This window comes from Podarcis vaucheri (genome assembly GCF_965113315.1).
Source record: "Podarcis vaucheri genome assembly, chromosome: 7".
In the NCBI taxonomy this organism is placed as follows: domain Eukaryota; kingdom Metazoa; phylum Chordata; class Lepidosauria; order Squamata; family Lacertidae; genus Podarcis; species Podarcis vaucheri.
The window spans coordinates 81,779,166-81,806,625 of NC_138765.1; the positions used below are offsets into that span (position 1 = coordinate 81,779,166).

General features: G+C 45.3%; 2 protein-coding genes across 3 annotated transcripts in view; both read right to left on the reverse strand.

Annotated features, from left to right (window-relative positions):
- ALDH4A1 (aldehyde dehydrogenase 4 family member A1) overlaps positions 1-214 on the reverse strand; it is a 29,604-nt gene extending 29,390 nt beyond the window's left edge. Inside the window, exon 1 of the mRNA XM_082230147.1 lies at positions 61-214. Coding sequence (XP_082086273.1) covers positions 61-101 — 41 coding nt within the window. The 5' untranslated portion in view covers positions 102-214. The remainder of the gene's footprint in view (positions 1-60) is intronic.
- Positions 215-13,090: 12,876 nt separating this feature from the next.
- The window catches only part of IFFO2 (intermediate filament family orphan 2), a 39,728-nt gene continuing 25,358 nt past the window's right edge, over positions 13,091-27,460 (reverse strand). The window contains exons 3-9 of one of the 2 annotated variants that reach the window (XM_082230161.1): positions 26,607-26,702; positions 24,148-24,288; positions 22,655-22,797; positions 18,899-19,019; positions 14,854-14,946; positions 14,021-14,151; positions 13,091-13,526 (exon numbers count right to left, since the gene is read on the reverse strand). In XM_082230161.1, coding sequence (XP_082086287.1) covers positions 13,421-13,526; positions 14,021-14,151; positions 14,854-14,946; positions 18,899-19,019; positions 22,655-22,797; positions 24,148-24,288; positions 26,607-26,702 — 831 coding nt within the window. In that variant the 3' untranslated portion in view covers positions 13,091-13,420. Of the gene's footprint in view, positions 13,530-14,020; positions 14,152-14,853; positions 14,947-18,898; positions 19,020-22,654; positions 22,798-24,147; positions 24,289-26,606; positions 26,703-27,460 lie in introns of both variants that reach the window. The other variant, XM_082230160.1, reaches the window with a different exon arrangement.

The following is a 27,460-nucleotide window of genomic DNA, read 5'->3' on the forward strand; positions in this document are numbered from 1 at the left end:
GAGAAGATTTGCCCCCCTCCCCAAATAGTCTCCCCTTCGCCCCCAATAATCCAAACTCACCCCACCCTGGGTAGCGTTCTCTGTAACAGAGGAAGCAGCATCCTACGTATATACAGTACACTGTATATCTCTCTCTCTTTAGAGGCTTTGCAAAAAGGAATCCCAAACTGGGAGCAAAGCACGCATGGAAAGGGGTAACCCCTCCCTGTTCCTTAATTTGGAATGGACCATTCTCTTAGCAATGCGGGGGTGATATCTACACACACACACCCCAGAGAATTACAACCCATTACGCATTGCTACAGAACATAGCTCCGAAAGCATTTATTGTTATATGTATTTTCTCAGCAGAGTTCAGCCCCAAATATCCCTAGCTGAAAGTATCTATATTTAGATTCTTCCTTTGCCCCCCCAAAAGAAAGGCAAAGTAGGCTAACCCAATGCTCTTCGGAAAACGGGGAGGGAGCCGCGGGAACCAACCAGAAGGCGGCACCGCAGAGTTCCGACCAATCAGACGCCGGCTTCAAGTTGCAACCTTTAAATGAGAGGGGAAAAGGGGAAACGCAGCAAAGCTCTCTTAAAGGGGGAATCAGCTAAGAAAGCGGGTGTGGAATTGTGGGGGGCAAACTAAGGAATCCTGCAGCATTTCCAACAAAGGGTTGGATATCGGCCCCAGACCCAGGCAAGCATTTTCCCTTAGTCTGCGGCAGCTGGACCACAGGCAGAAATGCAACTGGTGCAGCTGTCCGTGCTATGAAGATGCACCTAGAGCAGGGGTCAGCAAAACTTTTCAGCAGGGGGCCGGTCCACCGGCCCTCAGACCTTGTGGGGGGGCTGGACTATATTTTGGGGGGGCGGGATGAACGAATTCCTATGGCCCACAAATAACCCAGAGATGCATTTTAAATAAAAGGCCACATTCTACTCATGTAAAAACACACTGATTCCTGGACTGTCCACAGGCCAGATTTAGAAGACGATTGGCCCGGATCCGGCCCCCGGTCCTTAGTTTGCCTACTGTAAAAAACGTAAATCTGCCCTTATTCCCTTATGGGGGACACAAGAGCCCTTATAGAGTCCTTTGCAGGTTCTTCATAGGTCGGAGAAAATAACAGAGGCCAACCAGAGAATACTGAGAAGTAAAGCAGCTCGTAAGCCTGATCTTTATTGAACTGTTGCAACAGGGTGCCCTCTTCACACGCCGGAAAAGGAGGAGGACCCAGAACAAAGGTGTGTCCGCCCTTATATAGACATTTTAAATTGCCCCCCTTGGAGTCCAAGACCACCCCCAGAAACATCATACCTACATCACAGAAGGAGTGTAGCTCAAGAACACCACCCCAGATACATCAGACCTACATCACAGAAAGGGTGGTCTACAGCAGAAATCTGAGTGCGTTGTTTACCTCCTGTTTGGCAGGTTACCTATTAATGCTTACTTGATTGGATACTCTGGGGAGCCTGGCCAGTCTTTTGTAATGACAAATGCTTAGTTCCTGAGCCAGGACATAGGCTCACCCTATTCATACACAAACATACTCTTAAGACAGGATTTGTGAACAAAAAGACAATGGGGAGGCTCCACCACCTCCTCCCTCCTTGCAGAGAAAACATTTGAAAATTGTTTCAGGGTGGTCCTCCTGTGCTGCTCCAGACATGTGGTCTACACATCCATGTATGCGCTTGGTTGGTACATTTATGAACATTTATTATAGATATAAGACCTTAAATTTTTTATTTCACTACCCATGCAGCCTTTCTCAACCTTGAGTCCTCAGATGTTTTTGGCCTACAACTCCCATCATCCCTGACCACTGGTCCTGTGAGCTAGGGATCATGGGAGTTGTAGGCCAAAAACATCTGGGGTTGAGAACCACTGATAGAGGGAAGAGCTTTCTCTGTGGGATATCTGCCAGGTATTGGTGGAGAACATAAAAAGAGCCCTGCTGGATCAGGCAGCAGCGTAGCGTGGGTTGTCAGCACCCGGGGCAAGGCAAGTAATTTGCGCCCCCTAACCCCTAACCTGCCGCCGCTGCCAGCTTCTTCTTGCTGCTGCCTGGGCTGGTCTGGTGTGGTTCTCTCCCGCGCTCAGCGCTGCGCTAGGCGGCCGCTGCACTGTCCCTCCCCCAGATAGTCCCTCGCTCTCTCTCCGCACCGCACACCTGGCACCCACCCCCTCCACAGTGGGCGGCGACCCAGCGGCTCGGATCGGATTTGCACAGCCAGCACTGCAGTGAGAGAGAGTGAGTGAGCCAGGTAGGGGCAGAGAGCTGCGAGTGCGAGATGTTGCGCCCGGTGCGGCCGGCCCCCCCTGCACCCCCCACGCTACGCCACTGGGATCAGGGCAAAGGCCCATCCAGTCCAGCATCCTGTTCTCACTGTGGCCAACCAGATAGATGCCCAAAGGGAAGTCTGAGAGCAGGATCTGAGCCCAAGAGCCCTCTCTCCTCCTGTGATCTCCAGCAACTACAGTGCAGTTGAGTCAAGAGCTCTTGAGTCGTCATGGGCAGGTTCTACCTTCTGTTAAGAAAGGTGCCAGGGGCCTTGAAATATTAGTCGCTGGGAATCACAAGCAGGACTGCTAGTGGTGATGGCCATGTTCTACCATCTCTGCCATTGGTGGCAGCGTGCCTCTTGCAAGAAAACTGGGGTTGGCTTTTGCAACCCAATTCCCCATCAAGGGACTTCGGGTCCCCTGAGTTCTGCTATCAGTCAGAGATACAAATGGAGGAAGCAAGGAAAGCTGCTGATCTTTATTGGCCTCTTGCAACAGTGTCCCCCGCCCCCCTCGCTTGCAAGAAGGCAAGGAGCCCAGAACAAAAGAATGTTGAAAATTCCAAACACCTAAATGGCCATCTCCTTCTCTACAGCAGTGTTTCCCAACCGGTGTTCCGCGGCACACTAGTGTGCCGCGAGACGTTGCCTGGTGTGCCGTGGGAGGGAGGCGGGCGAGTCGGGCGGCGAGAGGCGGGGCGGCGGCGGGAAGGAGAGGCCGCCCAGCGTGGGGCTCTCGCCGTCTGCCTGCCTGGCTGCCTGCGTGGCGCTGACGTCACGGGGCTGTAACGTGCCCCACATAGGCACACGCGGGGCGGCGAGCGAGCGAGCTCCCACATCCCATCGCCGCTCGCTTCGGCCGGCCTACTGGGCTGTCGCAGGCGGAAGGCCTGCGCATGTGCGAGGTTTTCGCGCCTTCGGGATTCCCTTCACGCCTTCCTCCTCCCGGGTCCTTGAGAGCGCGGGAAGCGGCAGCGCGAGACCGGCGTTGAGCCTGGTAGGTATTGTGCTTGCCAAGGCAGTCATTTGGGAAATGAAAACTTGCAAAGCAAGCAACCAGTTCAATCTGAAGTACGTGTATGCTTAATATCCTGTATCTGAAACCTGTTCTGCCCCCTCCCCCACACTTGGTGCCATTTTCATCTACACATGCAGCAGAGTAAGTTGACCCAGAATAGTACCAATTCAGATGGCAGATGGGAGAATGACAGTGCTGAATGCTTTCCCATGTAGAACAGTCCCTGCAAATAAAAACCTAGCATATTTGGAAGAGGGATGCTAGCCTAACCATTACCTTCTATGCTGTTACTATTTTTTTTTTTTTTTTTACATAAGTAAAAAGTGACCTTTCCCCATCTGGCATGGTGGTGTGCCTAGAGATTTTTTTCATGAAACAAGTGTGCCTTTGCCCACAAAGGTTGGGAAACACTGCTCTACAGAGCCTTCTGTGTGCTGAAATCAGCAGAGGGGGCCTCTCTTGGTAGTTCCTCTGCCCTCAGAAGCTCAGGGCGGTGGCCAGCCCAGGAGAGGGCATTCTCAGTGGCACCTTCTGAATTGTGGAACTCCCACCCTGCAGAGGTCCATCAGGTTCTTTCATTATGCAGCTTTTGTTGTACTCTGAAGACACATTTCTTTGCCCTGGCCTTTTGACACATGAGATGTGTTTTCGGAATGCAGCCCGTTATTTGTTTTAACCATTGTTAATGCTGAATTAGGGATGCGGGTGGCACTGTGGTCTAAACTACAGAGCCTAGGGCTTGCCGATCAGAAGGTCGGTGGTTCAAATTCCCCGACGGGGTGAACTCCCATTGCTCGCCAACCAAGCAGTTTGAAAGCACATCAAGTGCAAGTAGATAAATAGGTACCGCTGCAGCAGGAAGGAAAATGGCATTTCCATGCGCTGCTTTGGTTAGCCAGAAGCGACTTAGTCATGCTGGCCACATGATCCGGAAGTTGTACACTGGCTCCCTCGGCCAATAAAGCGAGATGAGCGCGTAACCCCAGAGTCATCCGCGACTGGACCTAACGGTCAGGGGTCCCTTTACCTTTAATGCTGAATTTTAAGGTTGTTCTAGCCCACCCTGGGGACCTGTTGGCAAAGGGCAGGTAATAAATGAAATAATATTTTCAATAAATGTGTTGTTGTTTTTTTAAAAAACTAATTCTGTTTTAAATGAGGTAGTGGAGGCTGAGCAACAAGGAAAGGTGCTCTCGGCACACAGATCTATCCAGACAGACCATTATCAGCATTACCTTGAAGTGAGCTATTATTAGCATTCTAAGGCTATAAGTAGAAAACAGGGGTAACAGAACACCACATGATCAATGGGCCTGCTGGAAGTACCAGGAGAAAGTTATATGCAAGTTTCACTTAAACAAAAGAAGAAAGCCTAATGCCACAGTGACTGAATACAAGAGGCTTGACGCAGGTGGCACTGTGGCCTCTTGGGCTTGCTGATCGGAAGGTCGCAGTTCAAATCTGTGCAACAAGGTGAGCTCCCGTTCCTCTGTCCCAGCTTCTGCCAATCTAGCAGTTTGAAAGCACACTAGTGCAAGTAGATAAATAGGTACCGCTGCAGCGGGAAGGTAAATGTCGTTTCCATGTGCTCTGGCTTCCATCATGGTGTTTCGTGACCGGGAAACCTGTCTGTGGACAAACGCCAGCTCCCTCGGCCTGAAAGTGAGATGAGTGCCACAACCCCTTAGTCTCCTTTGACTGGACTTAACCATCCAGGGGTCCTTTACCTTTTTACCTTACAAGAGGCTTGAGGAAGAATTGTCCAGTTTTGCAGGATCCTGAGCTCATAAGGGGCAGGTCTTCACAGGCTTCACCTAAGTTGGAAAGAGTTGGTGCAGATCAGTCACTACCAAGCTGGTGCGCTCCAGGTGCTTTGAACTGTAATTCCCATCAGCACTGGCTGAGGCTGATAGGAGATTTAGTCCAAAACACTTACAAGGCACCAGGTTGTGCGACACAGAGGATTAACTACAGCCTTGTTCTGTAGTAGCAACATGGGCTTGCTACTATTTGCAGCGTGGAACACTCCATTCCAGGTTCTTGCCAGCCTTACGCTCTTCCAGGACACTCCATTCCATCCCCCAACTTTCTGATCCCTACTCCCCAGACAGGCACTCAGTGGTCTGTGACCACTGAGCATGCTCAGTCTTCACTGGACTAAATTAAGGGTGGGGAACCTCAAGTCCAGGAGCTGAATGAGATCCAAGCCTCAAGCCAAACCATCCCCCAACTCCAAACCTTCTCTATAGCCACTTCCTTGAGAGCTTTTGGATGCGGGTGGCGCTGTGGATTTAACCACAGAGCCTAGGACTTGCCGATCAGAAGGTCGGTGGTTCAAATCCTTGTGACAGGGTGAGCTCCCGTTGCTTGGTCCCTGTTCCTGCCAACCTAGCAGTTCGAAAGCACGTCAAAGTGCAAGTAGATAAATAGGTACCGCTCCGGCAGGAAGGTAAACGGTGTTTTCTAGATCAAGGGAAGTAATAGTGCCACTGTATTCTGCTCTGGTCAGACCTCACCTGGAGTACTGTGTCCAGTTCTGGGCACCACAGTTCAAGAAGGACACTGACAAACTGGAACGTGTCCAGAGGAGGGCAACCAAAATGGTCAAAGGCCTGGAAACGATGCCTTATGAGGAACAGCTAAGGGAGCTGGGCATGTTTAGCCTGGAGAAGAGGAGGTTAAGGGGTGATATGATAGCCATGTTCAAATATATAAAAGGATGTCACATAGAGGAGGGAGTAAGGTTGTTTTCTGCTGCTCCAGAGAAGCGGACACGGAGCAATGGATCCAAACTACAAGAAAGAAGATTCCACCTAAACATTAGGAAGAACTTCCTGACAGTAAGAGCTGTTCGACAGTGGAATTTGCTGCCAAGGAGTGTGGTGGTGTCTCCTTTGGAGGTCTTTAAGAAGAGGCTTGAAAACCATATGTCAGGAGTGCTCTGATGGTGTTTCCTGCTTGGCAGGGGGTTGGACTCGATGGCCCTTGTGGTCTCTTCCAACTCTATGATTCTATGATCCCATGCGCTGCTCTGGTTTGCCAGAAGCGGCTTAGTCCTGCTGGCCACATGACCCAGAAGCTGTACGCCAGCTCCCTCGGCTAATAAAGCGAGATGAGTGCCGCAACCCCAGAGTCGGCCACGACTGGACCAAATGGTCGGGGTCCCTTTACCTTTTTACCTTTACCTGAGAGCTTTTGCCTGGAAAAAGGAGGGTGTGTGTATGAGAGGGACATGCAAACCTGATTTCTGCCTGGATGAAATGTACGTAACAAAAGGGGGCAGTCACACCCACTGCCCCACCCATTCTGCTACTGGTTCCGCCCACCATTGCTGTGCTGCCCAGCCCTGCAGAAAAAGATAGACACACACGAAACTTTCAATAACCAGGAAGTTTGGCGTTTATTGTAAGGGTTTTTTTTCCTTTTAAACAAAGAATTACCAGAACCCGTTTTCCCCACCAACAAGCTTCAGGTACATCCCTGATTCACAGAGAAGCCCGTTTGGTATGTGAAAGAAAGGGAAAGGAAGGGAAGGGGAGGAGAGAGATTATTCAAAACCAAAACATTTGCTAGAAAGAACTTGAGGACTGAAGGATGAACCATGTTTCAGAGCTCCTCTCCTAGAAGCAGGACCAGCAGCACAGGGCAGTTCAAGCAGAGATGGATGGGATTCGTGGGTGTGCTTCCTTTTCCAAAAGAGGAAAAGTCCCCACAATGCTTTGGGACATCAGATTGGATGTGTAAGGTGGGAGCTTTTTGGCACTCATGAATGCATGGCAGCAATCCACTTGGAGCATGGAAGTGCCAGGATTGCTCACACAATTTCTGGGTGCCCTATCCAAAATGAAAGTTTCTGAACCATCAATAAAACACAGGCTCATGTGAGGCTGTGCTACAAATGAGGAACAGGGAAATCCCACTTTGATGGGGGATGGGAGGCATGTGCTTCTGGAGTAAGCTTAAGAAATGGTTAACCCTTGGACCTTTCTCCCAATTAGAGCACAAATACATTACATCTGGTTATCCCCACTCCCTTAAAATGCTAATATACAGAATATAAAGCACAATATGTACAACAACACAGTAAACAGTTTCTTTCCCCATCCCACACTCGTTAAGTAGTCAGGTTTTTTTGCGGTTGGAAAGGAAATACTTCAGCAACTTCAGTCATAAAGAGAAAGGCGGCGGCAGCGGGGTTAATCCAGATTACCCTTTTGGCCCCAAAATAGAGCCACCTTAAAAAAAATAATTAAAAAAACCACAGGATACCAGCATTTGGAGGACGTTATAAATTTCTTATAGCTTATACATTCCTTATAGCGAAAGTCATAAAACAATCTATGCCCACATTACTGCTCACAAACTTCTCTGCTGCATTATTATTTTTTAGGCAACAGTGCAAATTCAGAATTTGCAAGGGGACAGAGGGGCCTTGTGGTCCCTTTGCTGGAGGAACATCAGCCATCAGTTGCAAACAAAAAACCAACAAACAAACCAACAGCAGACAACACCCAAGCCCTTGTACCCAAGTTTCTGCAAGACAGCCAGCCGAGCAGCTATTTTGCACCATGCAATTCCTATGACACCACCTGGCAAGAACAACAGGGCCTCTATTTTAGAACTTACCTTGCCTAATAAAGTGCAGTTTGTGGATTTCTAAAAGCAGCTCTGCAAGATACATTCACAAAAAAGTTACCAGCTCACAGAAGATTTTAGTAGTCCGCCTGCCTTCTCACAACACATCCCCTATGTCAGTCATTTAGGGGCCTAAGGTGGAAAAAAATAAGGCCTCTGCTTTGGTACAGCTTTTTATCTGCAACTAATTATACACATGACAGGTTACCTACAAGCCTGTTGGAGCTATGAAGGGTGTGAAATGCTAATAAGCTCTTTGAAAATAGCAAAAACATCAACCAAAACTTTTGTGTCTCCACTTTTTCAGAACAGGAGAGGCTATATAACAAAGGACGGCTGAAATCTCCAAACCAGACACAAATGCTGAGAATCGCCATTTTCAAAGCAGGCTGCTTAAAAAGTGGTCTTGTTTTGGCTCTCCTGCCAAGATGGATCAAGGCCCTTCCTTTTCTACATCTCTCACAAAGAGTCAGAGTCAGCAAAGGATGGAGGCACAGAGCTTGGCAGACAGAAGCTTTCAAGTTCACCTCTGTGAATTATCTGGAAAACTGGTCTGAAAACCTACCAGGAGGGAAAAGTTGAGTTTGTGCTATTGACCATCTGGAGCAGCAAGTTTTATAGAGCAGCATGACTGTGTTTTGAAACCTGCATCCTCTTCCAGTCTGCTTCCGAGAGACACAACAATCAAGTAATCTGTTGTGGAAACTCTGGCACTGACACATGACATGAATGTTGCAAGGCTAGAATGGCTCTCTCATCAATTTATGCTCCATGTGTTTGAAGGGATGGAGGAGCCAATGCAAGGCAGAGAGACTCCTGCATACACCAGAGCATGCCTAGGGCTCTGGAGGGAAATCCATACAGTCATTTTTGCAGGTGGAAGCACCTTCCAGAAACTATCTGCTTGTTGCTGCAGATATTGTTGGAAACAAAGGCAGACAACATCTTTGCTATTATTAATCTTCCATCCAGAGTACTGGCTGGGCAAATCAGCTAGTTATATTTTTGATACAGTGAAAATTTGGGACATTGAACTTTGCTGTTTTTGACCGCCAAGCCAAGCTGCAATAGGTAGCAAAGTGCTAAGTCAGGTACAACCTTCCTAAAACACTGAATTCTTTTTGTGAGCACCATTGTCCTGGGCCAACTCAAAAATGAAGTGATGAGAGGATAAGCAGCCACCCACCCACCGCACAGGTTCCCATCATTCAGATTCTAGTTTGCTACAACCATCCTTCCCCCTCTGATACATTTTGAGTATGGGAGCTAGCCAGGAATGGTGTTGAGTACAGGAATCCTTTGGGTTGGAGCCAAATCAGCTTTACTCAGAGTAGACCCACTCAAATCAACAGTTCATGTCCCATTATCTTCATGCAGAACTAACATTAGATAAACCCTCTTGAGATTTGAGCGTTACTTCTTGTTATGCAGAAAACTGATTTTGACCCATTTCTTTGTGTATGTGTGTTTGTGTACACACATGCACACAAATAATTCAGACTGAATAATAATAATAATAATAATAATAATAATAATAATGCCACATCCTTACCTCCATTTCAGTTCCCACATGGGGAAATCTAGAAGGGTTTGTTTCTTGAATAATACATGTGGAGTGACTGACAGGACAGGAGGTTTGCTCTCTGTTTTCCCTCTAGTGAGAGGCAAAAACCTTGGAGAGTCCTGACTGAAGGATGGTGAGCATGTTTTTCAGCTATTGCAGTTTGTTACACGGCTTCCCCCAAATGCTGCCAAACAACAGTTATGATGTCTGAACTTAACACCTTTAAAAATACAGCCATCCCCTTTGAAGAGTACACATTTAAGCTAAGTGAATTTCATTAGGGGGTGGTTTTCCTTTTTGTCCTTGGCATTCATCTTCAAAGCAGCTTTGCATACTTGCACACTGCCTGAGCCAAGATGTAGTAATAAAACACTGGGAATAATTCAACATTATTGTTCTTTGGACAATTTTTTTCTAAAACAACAACAACAACATGCATCCATAAAGCAGGCACAAGGCCCGTCTATTGAATTCGCCTATTCTTTTTTTTTTTTTTTTACAAACCCAGTTTGCTTAGGAATCTTGACAGATCTTCATCCTCTCACTAACAAGTAAAGGAAATTAGCCGGCTTAAAAAATCCCTTAAAAACCCACAAGAAAATAAGATTCCCACCCCCACTCCCACCCAATTGTAATTCATTTTTTTAAAAAGTGTCAATATGACACTGCCTCAAGAATAGAAAATAAAGTATTTACAGCTTTACAGAAGGGGGGGGGATGGACGAAGTCATCACAATTCACGTCCAGCATTTTCACATTTTTTTTCCTGACAAGCTTTAAATCTGGTTGCTATGGACGGACTAGACTAAATGCAAATCTAGCGGTGCCACTGTCTACTAAAGCCAGCAGCATTGACTGAAAGAAATGCAATATGAAGGAAACTGTACTGTTAAGGGACTGATCCATTCACGAACTCACCCTGATGCTCCCTCAGATATAATAAAACCTCATATTCAAAATGTGAAGAGAAATTTTTAAATTCAGGTTGCATATGATAAAAGAGATACCAACCACCACCTTAACCACTACTATTCTGTTCTACCATTATTCTTACACAGGTAATCCCCACCTACCTCTAACACATACAAATAATAATAATTGCTTACTTGAGTACCCACCTAGTCATTACAAAATGAACCATTTTGTTGATGCCCTCTGTGTTGACCAGTGAAACCTCATCCCCCTACCCACTTATACAACCATACAAGAACCAGTTCCCCCTGCCCATGCCTACCCACTACACTCTACCTTGAGCATGCCAGCCATTAAAAGCAAACACATTGACACATGCTCTTAAAGTTTAAAACACACCCCTCCCCCCAAAGAAGATTAGCAGCAATGAAGTTGGATGGCCTTAAGTAAAAACCGCTCAAATTCTCAGTTTCAGAAATAGTAAATCCTACAATTTCTGGGCAACTGAAGTTTAGCAGGTACACATACAACCTGCACTCAGGAGCTGCCAGATTGGGTAGACGGGTCTCCCAGTGTCTGGAGAAACTGCAGAGCGAAAGAGCCAACATTCAATGCTGGCTTCGGGACCCTGAGATGCTATTTATGAAAGTGCCAATGCCCAACCCTTTGGAAAGGGCAGGGCTGCTGGTCTCCTCCACCCCCCAAAAAAGCTGCAAAACTCACAGTCAGAAAAGGGTACAGCTTTGGATAGAAATGGGGTGAAAAGAATAAGGGCTTAGGAATGAGATTCCTTTTCCAAAGCAGAGAGAGAAAGCGATGAAGCGCTTGACCAAAAGTTGCAAAAACAAGCTTTTTAAGGGTCGCTAAGCAATGGGGCATAAAGCTACTAACCAGAAGCAGCAAACTTGAGTTTCAAAGCAGCAAATCAGGACGAACACAAAGTGTCCCTTTTTATATTGCATCTCCCACTCCCCCCCTTTTTTTTTTTGCATGGATGGGAATATAGTAAAGCTCCCCTTCTGAAGCCAAATACTTCCCCACCCAGAAGTGTCTCCTTCACAGGACAGACGTGTTCATCTGCCTAGGCACCAGCCATCACCTTCAGCAACCCAAAGCAGCAGCCAATGGGACAAGAAAGCACTCCGGAGACAGTGGTGGAAGGAGCCCATCAGCCACACAACAGCTTTTACTAGGGGTTGATCTGTAGGCATGAGGGGAGAGGTTTCTTCTTCTAGGCATTTCGTGTCATTAAGAAGCGTTTTGCAGGAGAGATAAATATCTGACACCCACCCACACATAGCAGCTTTGCCAGAAGTGTGATTGTACCTCCAAATCTGGGCAGCATAAAATGATAACATGTTGGCAAAGAGCTACTCTTTTGTTCTGGATAACAGCAAGTGATCTGGACCAAGAAGATGCTGGTTCATGGCACCAACACCAGCTGACTATCTGGCAAATAAACATCAGATGTTTGTGTTTAAGCCACCAAAGGATGGAGTGAGGGAGCTAGTCTCACTTGCTTTTCAGAAAAGCAAAGCACGTGACAGTTATACCTTAGTGCCAGACAATACAATACTGTACTCTTGCTTTTTTAAAAAAAAATCCACATCTTGTAATACTTATTTTCAGTGTACCTGAAATACAGTGGTACCTCAGGTTACATATGCTTCAGGTTACAGACTCCTCTAACCCAGAAATAGTACCTCGGGTTAAGAACTTTGCTTCAGGATGAGAACAGAAATCGTGCTGCGGTGGCAGCAGGAGGCCCCATTAGCTAAAGTGGTGCTTCCGGTTAAGAACAGTTTCAGGTTAAGAACGGAACTCCGGAACGAATTAAGTACTTAACCCGAGGTACCACTGTACAGGTGCAGGACCTAACATGCTTCAAGACATCTAAAGCTGTGTTCTTTGCTGAGGGGTCTTGGGAAAGGTAATGCCGCTCACCCTATAATTTAGTTAACACTGATTCTGAGGATGGTGTGGAAAGCTATCACGCTCCAAGCTTCCGAGAGCAGCACAAAAATGCAGTCCTTCCTCAACAGTAACTTTTTGAGAGGAAATCATTTGATGGCTAAAGTACAAATGAAGGGGGAGGGTGAAGAAAAGAGGAAGGGAAGGGAGAAAAGTTTGGAACCAAAGGATCACTGGGAGCAGATGCAGCAGTAGGAAGCTCCCTTGGCCAAAACAAGCTCCACAAACAAGTAAAGGTGTGCAAAGTGAATGCTCAGCTTCCTTCCCAACAGGAGACAGAGAAGCCCAGCAGTGACCTAACATTCCATACAAATAAGGCGAACGCTTTGCTTGCTTGTTTTTGCATAGTAATTAAAAAACAGTGTTATTCCCACCCCATCAGACTTTTGCTATTCTTGCCTTGCCACCAAGCTTCTAATAGAGTTCTGGACCTCAGCAGAAAAGGTGTTGTGCAGGTCTCTGAAAGGATTCTCTCAAGCCACAATTCACATCCCTTCTAACTGCATGAGCCAAGAGCAGGTGTCATTAAAGGGCTAAGATTGGGAGGGGAGGACTGCTGCTCAATGGTATGATATTTGCTGCTCAATGGTATGATATTGCTGCTCAATGGTATGATATTTGCTACTTAGTTGCCACGGGGCCTGCTCTGCCAATTTGCCCAGCACTTTAGTCCAGTGCTAAACTTCCATAGCAATTCATTCTTCTGCTACCAGAAGCTTATTTAGAATCATCATTTTTATATAAAAAGCACTATGATATTCCAGTGGAGCTCAAAGTGGCTCAGCTTGGGGCAAAGGCACAATTAAAATACCATATACACATACTTTTTCTTACAGAACTCCACATCTGTCATTTGTAGAACAGTATAAATGTTTTTTTACAGCACCAAATCCTTGGATGGGGTGGGAAAAAATACTAGATCAAGTCCTTGGCACCCCCAAGGCTAGGGGCTTTGAGGTCTCTGATCTCTCTGCATTTGTGAAATCTCTTCTTTTTCTGGGTTTTCTTTTTCTTCTCTCCTTGCGCCAGAACGTTCTGGTTATTTATCAGCTGACCATGGGCTCAACGTCTGCTTCTCTGTCAAACTCATCCTGAATTTCATCCGTGTTTCCTGAGTCGCTGCTGGCTACCGAACTGGGAGACGGGGAATTTCTGCTGACAAAGAAAATGGGAGAGAGAGGAAGAGTGTGGTTAGGTCCATCCTCTTAAATAAGACGTCTTTCCATGTTAAACAGTGGCAAAAGCATTTTTAAGTTGCATGGATGTAAAGTAGGGAAGTACTGGCTCCCCAGAATTCAAAGGGCAATATGTTTGCTGCATTTCAGGCATCAACAGTTTTATAGCGACATGTAAAACCCTTCGCAGACATTGCAAAAAGTGAGATGACAAATCGGAGAAGACAGCACCATAGTGCTCTGGACCACTCGGTGCCATAAAGTATTTGCCGCTCTTAAACAGTATTGCTGTTAAACTGGATTTTCAAGGTAAACAGTTACATCTTGGGGCCTACTGTGTTTGGTACTTTCAGCGAAACCAGACATCTCAGAACAGTTAGTCTTCAGATTATTGAGTCCCTCTGAATGAAAGCTCTCCATCACCATCCCACTTGGGCAAATAAAAGTTCTCAGGTGTGGATTCTGTGTTACCTTTCAGCAGAGCCTTTAATGAGCCGCCGGCAAGTCTCCATTTGCACATCCAGGCCCCGTTTCATGCTGCACATTTCCATGTACTCGTGGAGGTGGCGATTCATGTCACTCTTGGCCGTGGCAAGCTCAAGCTGCACAGAAGGAGAGGGCCAAGTCAAGCAAAGCATGAGAACCACCTTGTGCCCTCCCTGCCCTCCTGCACATTTTGATGGAATGTCTATTACCACCTGCTGGCCTAAAGGCTGCTAACAGAAGTGAGCATCGCTATTTATATTTATAAGCTACCTCCTCATTTTTCTTGACAAAGGTCTGAGCTTATGATATACATAAATTCTAAAAGATTCAAGGCAAAGAAGTATCCCTTCACCAATAACATACACAAGCCCTCTCAAGTTGCACCGAACTCTTCCCTGATTTGCCTATCTGAAGTTTGCACACGAAAGCTCATAACAATAACTAATTTAGTTGGTCTCTAAGGTGCTACTGGAAGGAATTTTTTTATTTTGTTTTGACTACGGCAGACCAACACGGCTACCTAACTGTAACTAGAACCTTTATTTCCTATTACCTTCTGTCATTCTGCCCACCCCAGAAAACTTTGCCCACCTTGTTTCTCTTCTCATGTCCAATTCAACCACACACAGCCCTCATTAGCAAAAAGAGATGGAGAAGGTAACTGCCTCGAAAGTTACCCCTCAGCAATAAGGCAAAAGCCTGACCATTTTGATCCATGACCAGCCTGTGGCTGCTCATCAGATTTAATCATTTGCTGCCCTTCATTAAACACAACCAGGCCACACAGACAAACAATTCTTAGGCTCCTCGTTCCTTACCTCAATCTGTCCTATCGTTTCTTGGTATTCCTTGTCCCTCGTTTTGAAGAAAGATTCTGTTTCATGGATCAGGTTGCCCAAGTTCTCCTCTTGCTATAAAATAAAGAAAATCAGGAAAAGGTGAGCAAGGAATTCTGTCACCCAGAACCAGCCAAAGAGCCAGGCAATACTGTAGATCCTATCCAGCTCAGTATTGTCTACAATGACTTGCAGTGGCTCTCCAAGATTTCAGGCCAGGATCTCTCCCAGGCCCTACCTGGAGATGCTCCAGATTGAACCTAGGACCTTCTCCATGCATTTAGTGTATTATGGTAACATTCAAGATCATCTGTTCTAAGATAATGTCCACTTGACAGAATTCAGCCTAGCAGAGCTTTACAGACAGAAGCCTGCAGTGCAGAAAAATGGTTCAGTTCTGGCTCCGTCTGGGGAGCTAGAGGCCTGGAGAGAGGGAGTTGCAGCACTCTGTGCTCAGCTCCCTGAGTCAATTAGCCTTTTATTCCCGATCTCGATCTACAAGGCAAATCTACCCTTTCGTTGTGTAATTTTCAGTTAGAAGGGATTTAAGCCTCTTAAAACCTTTAGAGCTGCAGCATGCTAGGCCTGAACTCTGTAATACTCCACTGATAGCTATACTTCTAACGCAGAGGCACATGGTTATATGCAAATAATCTGTCACTTAATTCCAGCCCATCACTAAAACTGCTTTATCGCCCTGGCAGTTGCAGCTCACTAGAAAGGCGCCTTCACAAACGTATGCCACATTTTGCAACTGTAGCACTTTGGTGTAATCTCTCACCGTTTTGCAGTGCACACCACCACAGTTCACAAAATGGAAAGGAACAACTTAACATGAGCTCCTGGCAGTCAGTATAAAGTGGATTGTTGAGGAGATGTGGCTGCTGCAGTGGCTTTCTAGCCAAGGAGACAAAGCTTCCTACCTCCCACCATCACCACCCTCTATCATGTTACTGAGAAAGGGAGGAATGGAGGTACACTGAGAATTTGACCATGAAAGGTCAGAGCTCTCCCAGTGTCAAGGCACTCAAGGCTCAAATGCATCATCAGAAAGGGACATCAGAAAGGTTTCCGAGCAGTACGTCTCCGAATACGTTTCCAAGCACAATTCAAAGTGTTGGTGCTGATCTTTAAAGCCCTAAACGGCCTCGGTCCAGTATATCTGAAGGAGCGTCTCCACCCCCATCGTTCTACCCGGACACTGAGGTCCAGTGCCAAGGGCCTTCTGGCGGTTCCCTCACTGCGAGAAGCTAAGTTACAGGGAACCAGACAGAGGGCCTTCTCGGTATTGGCACCCGCCCTGTGGAACGCCCTCCCACCAGATGTCAAAGAGAACAACTACTACCAGACTTTTAGAAGACATCTGAAGGCAGCCCTGCTTAGGGAAGCTTTTAATGTTTGATGTATTACAGTATTTTAATATTTTTTTGGAAGCCGCCCAGAGTGGCTGGGGAAGCCCAGCCAGATGGGCGGGGTATAAATAATAATAATTAATTATTATTATTATTATTATTATTATTATTATTATTATTATTATTATTACACACCCATTAGACACAGAAACTTTTCCCTACAGACTTTATTGGGCAACAGGGACAGGATTCTGTTGCTCTACCCAAACAGTTCAGCAAGCACCAATGTAATAAGCAGCTCAAGGCTCTTCTGAACCAGGCATCCTAAAAAGAGAATTTGCAAACCAGTTGACTTGATGCCCTTGGAGAAAGATGTCTAGGCCACTCCATCATTCCCGCCCTCTCATTTTAGCTCAGTGTTTCTGATATATGTCAGCTAAATCAAAGTCCCATTCATTAAAAACTAGTAAGACTTTGTTAACTGTGCCTAGCCTGCTTCCTTTGTGACTAACTTCCTGTGCTGCTGTGTTTCCTGTGTTTCAATCTCTCTGTTGTTGGCTTAAAAAAAATTGTTAAAATATTATCGGATATACAACAAGCCTACATTTTTAATACCAAAGCTTAGCCAGCTTCCTGTGAAGTCCCTTCTCACTTTGCTCCAATGTTTAAGTGACTTCAGCTTTATTTCTCCAATATGGGACAAATCAAAATCAATTTCTACAGAATCACCAAGTGCCTATCAGTTTAAGAAATTTATGCTATGTTCCAGAAGTTGTCAACCACTTGTAAGTTGTTGATAAAAGGATAATTTAACATAGTAAAAATAAAGATTCTCAAATTCACAACCAGTGCTCTTGAGTCCTATATGATCTCATAGCCCCATGTTACTATAGTTGAAGGGAGATAAGAGTTGCTTCCCCTCCTCCCCATTTTCTTTTTTACAAACACCACCACTATCATTTAACGAGACCTTGAGTGCCTGGCAACCAGTCACAAACATCATTTATAAACAGCCACTGCCTGCAGAAGACCATGTGATGGAAGGTTCAAGCCATCGGATCATGCGGCAACAGGAGGCTCCACATGAAAAAGAACTGCCATGTGATTCCAGAAACACAGCACAAAACTTAAGAATCCCCAGCAGAAAACCACACTAGTTTCTGGAGTTGTAGCCCATGCTAGACCCATTTAACTTGGTAGCCATGACAAACCTAGGTTCCATTAACTTCCAAGGGTCTACTCTGAGTAGGCCCAATGTAATGAGTATTATTAATTAATTAATTAAATTTGTATACTGCCCCTTGTACACAGACCTCAGGGCAGGTTCACAACATAAAAATACAATATAATAGGCCTGTGTGGTGCAGTAGAGTGTTAGACTAAGACAGAGCTTTCCAAACTGTGTGTTGTGACACATTAGTGTGTCTTCTGCAATGTGTAGGAGTGTTAGCGAATGCTCCCCACGCTCCTGCCGGGGCTGGAAAAGGGTTAGCTTAACCCCTGGTTTGCTAGTAAAGCTGTATACTGTGTCATGAAATAATGCATGTCTAAAAAGTGTGTCACCAACATGAAAAGTTTGGAAAGCTCTGGACTGGGACCTGGGAGACTAGGGCTCATATTCCCACTTGCTCATGAATCTCGCTGGGTCTCACCTTGGTCTAGTCACTGCGCCTCTCAGCCTAAGCTATCTCACAGTGTTGCTGTGGGGATTAAATGAGAAGGGGGGAGAATCATGTATGTCCCTTTGACCTCCTTGGAGAAAAAGGTGGGATATAAATGCAGGAAAAAAAATATGAGTAATAAAAAATAATGTTGGCTATAACCCATAATAGTCATATAAAAACAGTAAGAGAATTCTGATTGTCATACTCAGAGCAGGCCGACCAAAATCAATGGAGGAGGATTCAAAACTAACTTAAGTATACTGATTTCAATGCATCTAATCAGAGTATTACATATGTCTAATGTTTTGGGGTTTTTTTTACTGCAGTGCTAAAGACCATGAAACACTCCAACCATCTCACTGCCTGTCTTTTAGAGAGAAACTACACTGAAACCCCTGGGCTTGGAATAGTCCCCCCCCCTTTGGCATTTTAATTTTCTTCTCTTCTGCAGCAGTTTTATATTGCCAACAATTTAAAAAATAGATTGCTTTAAAATTGTGTGCCACTAAGATACTTTAATAAAAAGGTGGGATACAAAAATTTTAATGTATAAAAAACATATGTATGCTAATATTAGACAAAATACACCATAAGGAACAATTAAGTTGTATCATAAGAAATACATGTGTGTTGAGATGGTGGGGAGCTGAAGGCGGGTGGAGAAAATATAAAAATGTAGCCAACACCATGACAAAGCTTTAAACTCCATGTTGGTTTTTTCCTGCACAACCAAAGGAGCCTCAACAACACAACTTCAGGTGCAGATCAAAAACAATCGCCTGTCAATTATACAGCAGCAAGTAAACCAATCTTTGCAAAAGTAGCCATTTTTATTCTCCAGCAGAGAAGATGTGCCAAATTCTAACACAATGGAGGCTTTTGAAAATTTGGATTTATGTTGTTGATAATAAAAAATCATTACTTTTTAAAACCCTTCCAGAAATCAGTCACAACTTTACTTCTGAAGAAGCTAGAGAGCCATCCCACAAAGAGCCCAGATCCAAAACTCACCTCTCCCTGGAGCTCGATTGATGGGTTACAGTTGGTGAAGTCTTCCCAGAGGAGCAAAGTATCCTCATTCTCCTCCCACGTCAAACTGTCACAGTCATCATCAAAATCGAAGGTTTCACGCCTGACAGGGAAATATATATACATATATTTTCATTAAAAATCCTTGTAATCCTTCTTCAAAACAAGCTTAGGAGACGGTATTAGCGCTAGAACACACACATAAAGGCATAGGATTTTGATGTGGCTATCTCGCCCTCTGCTGAAAAGAGGCTCCACATCTGCCTTTTATTCTGCTGCAGGATAGACAGACTTGAAATTCCAAGCTAATCTTAGTGTGACAATTCAGCTGTTTCCCTCCAGGTGGTGCTGCACATCAAAACAACAGTCCAGAGCTTTACACAAAGGTTCTAGTGTCCGAATTAAAAAGATTTCTGCCCATCACCAACAAAAGATACAAAATGCCCAAGACGTACACATGTAATTAAAAAGTCATGCTTTAAAGCAGTGAAAGGATGGGCAGTTTCACTAACCACCTATGATCATTGCTCTGTGCTGCTTTAGTTTCATATGCCGTACAACAGGGGTCGGCAAAATTTTTTAGCCGCAGGCCGGTCCACTGTCCCTCAGACCTTGTGGAGGACTGGAGAAGTGGCACTGGGGGGGCAAGTAGTCCTCCTCCTCACCCCCCACCTCCACCTCCACCCACAGCCGCTGCGCTTACCTTCCCTGGCCGCTGCTGCTTCTCATGGGTAGGCAGAGTGAGCTCGTCTGCTCCGCTCTCTGGCCCACAGGAGCACCAGGGCGGCGGTAGCGGAGGGAAGATGAGTGGCGCAAAAGGGCTGGCGCCAGAGAGGGGCTGCTTAAAATGGTGCTCAGCCAGCTCAGCCCAGCCCCCTTCCTCCTCTAGGCAGGGCGAGAAGAAGCCAGGAGGAGGGAGGGAGGGAGGGAGGAGGCGGCGCCGCAGTGTGTGTGTGTGTGTGGGAAAATGGAATGGCGTAGGGGGGGGGGAATAGCGCAGCCAGAACAAACGGAATCCCCACACCGATCCACGGACAGTCTGCGGGCCGGATCCTGAAGGCAATTGGGCCTGATCCGGCCCGCAAACCTTAGCTTGCCAACCCCTGATGTACAAGCATTACTAGAAACTGGGGGCCCCTGATGGTTTCATCACTAATCCTGCCCCCTCCCCAGATTCTCTGACCCAATTTTGAAATCTCCAGGGGACAGAGCTGCATGTGGGAGGTGCACAGCGAATGAGGAGTCCCAGAAGCTCATTTAGCTCTGATGTCTAAATTGGAAGCGGTTTTATACACAGTCTGACTGTTGATCCACTTAGATCAGTATTGTCTGAATAGATGGGTGGCAGGAGTTCTACACCATACCAAGCAAGACTCTTTTCCCAGTTCTACCTGGGGATGCCAAGAAGTGAATGTAGTGACTTCTGCAGGTAAAGCAGGTGCTTTGCAAGGACCTTTAGACTACAGACCTGTAAGCAGTTAAATGCCGTACAAATGAAGTAATGCAACAGCTCTGATCATTAAGTAAGCAAACATTACTAAGGCAGTTCCAGGGAACACATCACATCAAAACTGATGCCTTTTATGGGACCAATTTGGGCTAGCTGAAGGAACACAATCAGGCTTGAGAAGTTACATCTAGTCAAGGTCACAAGGCAGTGATGCCTGAATTTTCAGCTAAAAACTACCAGGATGAAACTTTGAAAAGATTTTACACTAGCTTCTTTTAAAGAATTGCCTGAGAGGGGACTGCTTGATCCCATCCTCCAAGAATCTTGCGGCTACTCTGCTGAGCTCCACAATGGCAGACATTTTTGTCTCCTGAGTTCATTTCCTTCCGAGCAGAGCATATATAAAGCAGGAAGTCGAGGTCAACACTTCATCTTATGACGAATGAATTCAAAACTTGGCAGTGGACTGGAAGAGGCAGCGTGGGAGCACATGCCAGCTTCTAAAATCGGCCAAGCCTCCCAGTTTAAAACTACTGCTTTCCTTCAGCTGCATTTATTTTGCAACCATGGCTATTTGTATAATCTGAATAATTTGAACCCTCTTACGAAAAGACACAGCACTAACGCAGTTGTTGTTCCTTAGGGGTTTTAGAAGGGATTTCTTTTCACTTCCAACAATGCAATGGACTGGCCTATTAATTGTATAGTCAGAACTGTCAACCCTGTCCACAGTGTTTAAACCCAAAACATTACTTGCAGAGTGTCCCAAAGAATCAGCCCACAGTAAGCCACATTCAAAATAAACTGCAGGATTCCTGGGTGGGCTTGCAGACACTGGGGTTGTACTCCATCACTGCCGTAGTCTAAGCATGTAGCATTTTAAGAGTAAAGGTACGCAGCAAAAGGTGATGTTGGCACATGCCATTCAAAATAAGAGCTGGAACAAATCCCATGTCCCGAAAACATGCCACAGGGGTGGGGCTCCTACGTAAGGCGCATGGCATGAATGAGAGCTGCTAACTGCAGATCCTTCTGAGGGAGAGTGCATATGCACAATGGCCTGGAAATTCTGCTTATTGAAAGAGGCAAAGTGTTTAAAAGCATTGGCTCTATAAAAACAGTCATAAAGACCAGCATTATGATTACTAAGCAAGAGTTTCACTTGGGGACATAATTTCTGAGTGACGAAGACTCTTATCTTTTATTGGCATTTAAGAAGAGGACTGCTGGGTGAAGTCATGATGGATTCCAGTAACGGTATGTATAAGCTAGCCAATCCTGCCTAACTCATTTTCAGCAAGCTTCCCTCCCACTGGATAAGAAGGGTTGCTTAGACAGCAGGGCATGCAGTGCAATGTAGGCTGTCCCAAAGTGTGTGTTGTGATGCCCCTGCGTTAGGGTTGCACTTACAGCAAAAGGCTGCTGGCCCTCTTGTCAGCAAGTCTTGCTCAGGGGATCTACATGCAGAATTTCAGATACCTGTATTTTCAGGTATCTGAAATTCTGCATATAGATCCCCACCCTTTTCATTTTCTTTTTGAAAACCAAGTTGTTTCTGGCCATGATGACTGCAAAGCATACAACTGGAAGTGTGTAGGCAATTACCACCGAGATCTCAAGAGGTGGCAGGGAGTGAAAAGCTAATATTTCCAGCGGACAGGCTTGAGTGCCCTGTGGTATCCCTGTGATATGAAGACTCCATCTTAGCTGTATTTAGAACAGAGCTAGGGAACCTGATGCCCTCCAGATGTGGTTGAACTACCACTCCATCTTTCTATGACTGGGGCTGATGAGAGCTGGAGTCCAACATCTGGAAAGCACATGGTTTCCCATCTGTGCTTTAAATAGACATATTCATGGAGGATAGGTCTAGCAATAGTTATTAGCTAGGGCAGCTATCTGGAACCTCCAGGTTCTGGAAGCAGTGGCCCTCTAGTTACCAGTTCCTGGGGGACAAATTGGCCAAGGATTCCTGGCTTTGAGTATTGCTTGTGGATTTTCCCAGAGGCACCTGGCTAGCCAACAAGAGAAGCAGGATGCTGGAATAGATGGGCACTTGGTCTGCTCTAGCAAGGTTACTCTTATGTTCTTCCAGCAGAAGCAGAATTATGCAAAACAAGCAGATCTATGCGAGTTCTCTGATTTGCATGATTAAATGCTACAAAATCCTACTTGCCTCAGTGAAGAACAGAAACTACCTCGAAGCCATATTTTGGTGTCATCTCCCCCCTTCCAAGGGCCACAGCCAAAAGGATGCCAAGACATTCCCCAGCCTCTGAAATACTCACAGCTGATTAAACATCCTCTTCATTTCATCTGTTATGTTCAGAGAACAACTGACTTCATCATCCGAAAATCGGGCATTGTCTGGATCCTGCTCAGAGAGGTCATCATCCGACACGAGTTTCCGCTCTTTCTTCTTGGAAGCCACCTGAATTGGAGAGAAGGGCAGTGACTAGAAGGTTCAGGTGAGCTGCTGCGCCAAGAAGGGGCAGAGATAAAGGAGAGGTATGAGGTGGGGGGAAAGATTGTGAGCCATCAGCCACCCCCATCCCACTTCCAATGGTTTGAGTGAGCAAGTGACAGCTGACACAGATTCCTTAAATCACAAGTGTTACAGGTGGCAGAACACACAGCACAGGGAAGCAAATTGAGACAGCACGCGGCAAAAAAGCAAGCTGCTAGCGCTTCAATGGGCCATGCCTCAGTGGCACAGCCATTTGGGCTACAGTCGGCCATGCGAAGGCTAGGAGGATGACGCACAAGCGGTTGGGGATGCTCAAGGTGACAAGCTGGAGAGCAACAGGCACCCCTTGGCGGTCCCTTGCCTGGCCTCAGCTAACAGTGACAAAGGGGGGGGGGGGCTCAGCTGTGCCATACAGCCAGGAAGAAGAACCCCGAGTCCTGCACCATTTTCCACCTAGAAGCAGAGCTAGTCAGGCACCAGTTTTGACAGGAAAGCAGAATGAAATTGGAGGAAGGAGTTTGGAAACACAAAGAAATTTCATTTCAAATATCCATCCACCATAAACAAAAGTGGATCACAGCTAACAAACAGAGTTATAATTGGTAAGCATATATGAGTGAACTGATTCCTTAGTACGACTCAGGGATGGTTTTTATGAATTTTGTTTTATTGGTTTAAGGTTGTATGGGACAGTGTGCTTCTTGGGATTTAATAATGGATAGCAGAATAATCAGGGGCATAAATACTAAGAGGAGGGGCAGGGTGCCCTGTGGTGATGGCCTGTCTCCTACTCCCTGGACTGCACCAAAACCTACTTGTGGATGGAGGTTTTCACAGCTGCCTATACACTTGCAATGTTCTCCTTCATGACAGCTAACTGTTTTCTCCTAGAGTTCTCCCAGGGTCAGAAAAAAAAATCTGATTTTTATTTTATAAGGAACATAAAAACCAAGTGGGACATCGTAATGCATTTTTGTGGTGTCTCAAGAGGACCAGGAGACACAGGCTTGCTCTTATGATTTATCTGAAGACTTCTAAAGAGATTTAGGTCTTAATGTTGCTGTGTGAGACCCAAGGCCTGGTGACACCTGTGCAGACCTTTGTTGATGCAAGAACAAAACTCCCTGCTTCAGTTAAGATTATTCCCAACATGGGAACAGAGCACATGAAACTGGGATGTTCTCTACAGAGGCTTGTCAGCTGGCCCCATGATTTATAGTGGGAATCCTGAACAGCAACTCCAAATCCAAAACACAGCTCCATCTCTCTCTAGCAGAGCCATGTTCTCCACAGGACAGGACGGAGCCTAATCACCTGGAATATCTTGGAAACGTCTTCAGAGTTGCGCTGCTGCGCTACATCACACAGTTTGGCTGTGATATCGATTCGTCGGCAGATGTCCATGTCCACCTTCATGGCTTTTTCTTGGATCTTTGTGTCCAGGTCTGTCATAGGCTGCAGGAAGGACAGCAGTGGATTATCTTCCATTAATACAGTTCAGAAGATAAGAAGGAGATGACCTACAGTATCTCCATCAACGCAGATCACGCCAGCCTCCATATTAAATGCTGCCTGGTTTCCAGGCATGCTAAACATCCAAGGGACAGGAGCATTTGGGGTAGGTAGTCAAGTCACTGCAAGTTGAACACTGATTTCTAACAAAGGCAAATGTTCAAGGAAGGTTACGGTTTAAACAAACTCTCAACCCAAAGCCTTACATTTGCAATGCTATTTATTTTATGGAATGTACATGGAAAAACCTATTCCAGAAGTCCCCCACATTATGAGTGGGATGCAGGTTCTGTTTTATGTAGAAAGGTAGATAGTACTTCATGTCAGAAAATTCACCTAGCTACTTCACACTAAAAATAGTTTCTCTTACAGGCAATGATATTATTGAATTCCAACATCTTTCAAGAACTTACAAGATGAAACCTGTCACATGATATACACCTCCAGAAAGTAATGAGCGTTTAAAAAAATCTACAACCTAAAATATTTAATTCTAGGAGAAAAGGGACCTTCCGAATTTTCTAACCTTGTTCAGATTTTCACTTCCTAGGTTTGTTTGTGTGTATATATTGTTTTGCTGCTCATTATTTGCAGTTCTGAGCTCCTTTAGGAGGAAGAGCAGCACAGAAATGTAAGAAATTCAGTGGTTATAAATGGAGGAGCATATCCCAAATATTCTGTAACCGTGCTTTTTGCACTACTTAAACCGTAAAAATCCACACACACAAGTCTTTCTAGAGAAAAGCATCTAGTTTCTTAAAAAAAATAAAAAATCCAAATCTGACCAAAGCCAAATATTTATTCCACATACAATACTGATAAGGACAATGTTTTATACCTCATACCCTTCCACTATAAAAATGTCTCTTAAGCAATCATTTCTTATCCAAAAAACCTTGCACTACTCTCCATGAAATTCTGCAGCTTCTGCTATCTACACAAGATGTACATTTTTCTGTATTCCCTCACCCTTAGTTAGACTGTGCTCTGATTGGGCTGCTGCTCTCTGCACACACTAAGGGTATTTATTTAAAACTATTAAGTTTTAACAGTCCATAACTGCGCCACCTATAAATTACAAAGATAAAAGAATTATGCCCTGCATGTTTACATCATGAAAGTTACAAGGTATGTAAACTCAATTGAGATCCTGCCAACCTTTTTACAGTTCTGCTGCCCTAGAGCCACTTTGTGGAGCACAATGACACATCCACACTTGGCTGAAAGAATGGATTTCCCTCATAAATAGGAGAGTCCAAATACTTGTGTCCATTGATATTTTCTTTGGAGTCTGACTTTCAGAACCACAATATGCACCAACAGGTTCTCTCTCTCTCCACCCACCCCACCACCCGCCCACGGTTTTTATAAGGAGCCAGGGCAACATGCATCTGATATGTCCCAGAGCAATGTTTGAAGTTCCCCACTGAAAACAATACTACAGAGGGGGGTGGAGAGAGAGAGAGAAAAGAGGAGGGCTGGGGTAGCTCTGCTGTTGAGCCAGGAGATAAATGTGAGCAAGGCCTTAAAGCGAAGTGTGTGGAAAATCAGGAGTGGCTTTTCTTCATGTGAACTAGAATCTTTGAGCACTCAAGTTCCCTACATCAGCTAAATAGTTGTCACATAAACAAGGTTTGTCAGGCTTTCTACCAGTTCTGATTGGCAGGCCACACTTTTGACAATTCAAGTTTCCAAAGCACGAAGCTGCTCCCTGAAACGACTCCCTAAAATGGCATTCACAGTTCTAAATATGCACACAGTTTACTCAATATGCTCAAATGGCAGGCTTGAAACTAAGTGACCCAGCAAAGTAAATCTGAACTGGAGTTTCTGAAATCATTTTGGTTAGATGAAACTGAAAGGAGTATTTTTAGCATTTTTCTAACTGATGGCACCTGCATGGTGCTTCTTCAAACCTGCAATTAATGGGAAAGCCTAAACCCTTTAAAGAAAATTCTTTCCAGAGGTTGCAGCACTGGAGGGTTGGGGGGGAAGTACCCAGCACTGCTAGCTGGTGTGAAGCCATCGGGGAACACTCAGGGTTGTGTGATAAGCAGCAAGTTAAATGCATCTACACAGACCAGACAGGAAGCAGGGAGAGGACAAGGGAATTGGTCTGATGCATTAGATCATACAAGGCAGCCATAATACTAACTGCAAGCAGCACTTACTGAAATCATAACTTTTTCATTAATGAAGCTATGAAGATGACTCCCCCCCCCCTTTAAACCTGGTGCAACTCAGCCTGCCAGGGTACTTACATCACTCATCAGACCCTTGAAGACAACAAGTTCAGCTTTCAGTCTCTCAATCTTCTCATTTAGCTCTTCTTGGAGGGCTTCGGCTTCTTGTGCCTCCTAGAGGACAAATGGTACACAGAATTGTGGTGCAGAAGGAAGGGCACAAGCTTCAGACACAAAGCTCAAAGAAATAATCAAATACAGATCCGGCAGCTAATTTCAGTTTGCTCCTATCTTGTGGAACAGCCTCACTATCTCACTATCAGGTAAGCCATGGAGTGGGAAACGACATGTGGTCCTCTGGGTCCCCACAGTGCTATCCCAGATGACTCAAATACTGTAATAAACATTATCTCTGGATGTTGGAAGGTCAACAATGTGAATTAGATTCACATAAGTAGCTGTGACCATCTTAGCTGCTAATGAAAAGCTATGCCATTATGCAACCCACACCTCTGGACTGCCAGCTTTATTGATTTATCAGATTTCCAATGCATCCTTCACCATAACACCCTAGAGTGAGTTACAACAATTAAAAATACAATCAGAAATAGAAATCAAATTATTATAATTATAAAACTGTTCAAAATGCAACAAGACAATATAAATTCAGTGAAAGAGGTGGGTCTCACAAAACAAAATGTCTTAACGATCAAATACTTGGATTATGATATGCATCTTCAGCATATGACAAAAGCTGTACAATTAAGATGCTTAGATGCACCTCTGTGGGGAAGGAGTTCTACAATTTAGGGGCCACCACAGAGAAAGCCCTATCTCAGGCTACAACTGAGGATGGTGGAATTATCAAGAACCCCTGTCACACCACACTGTTATTAACACCTGAGAAGGCTAGTAGAGATGAAGACAGTTTT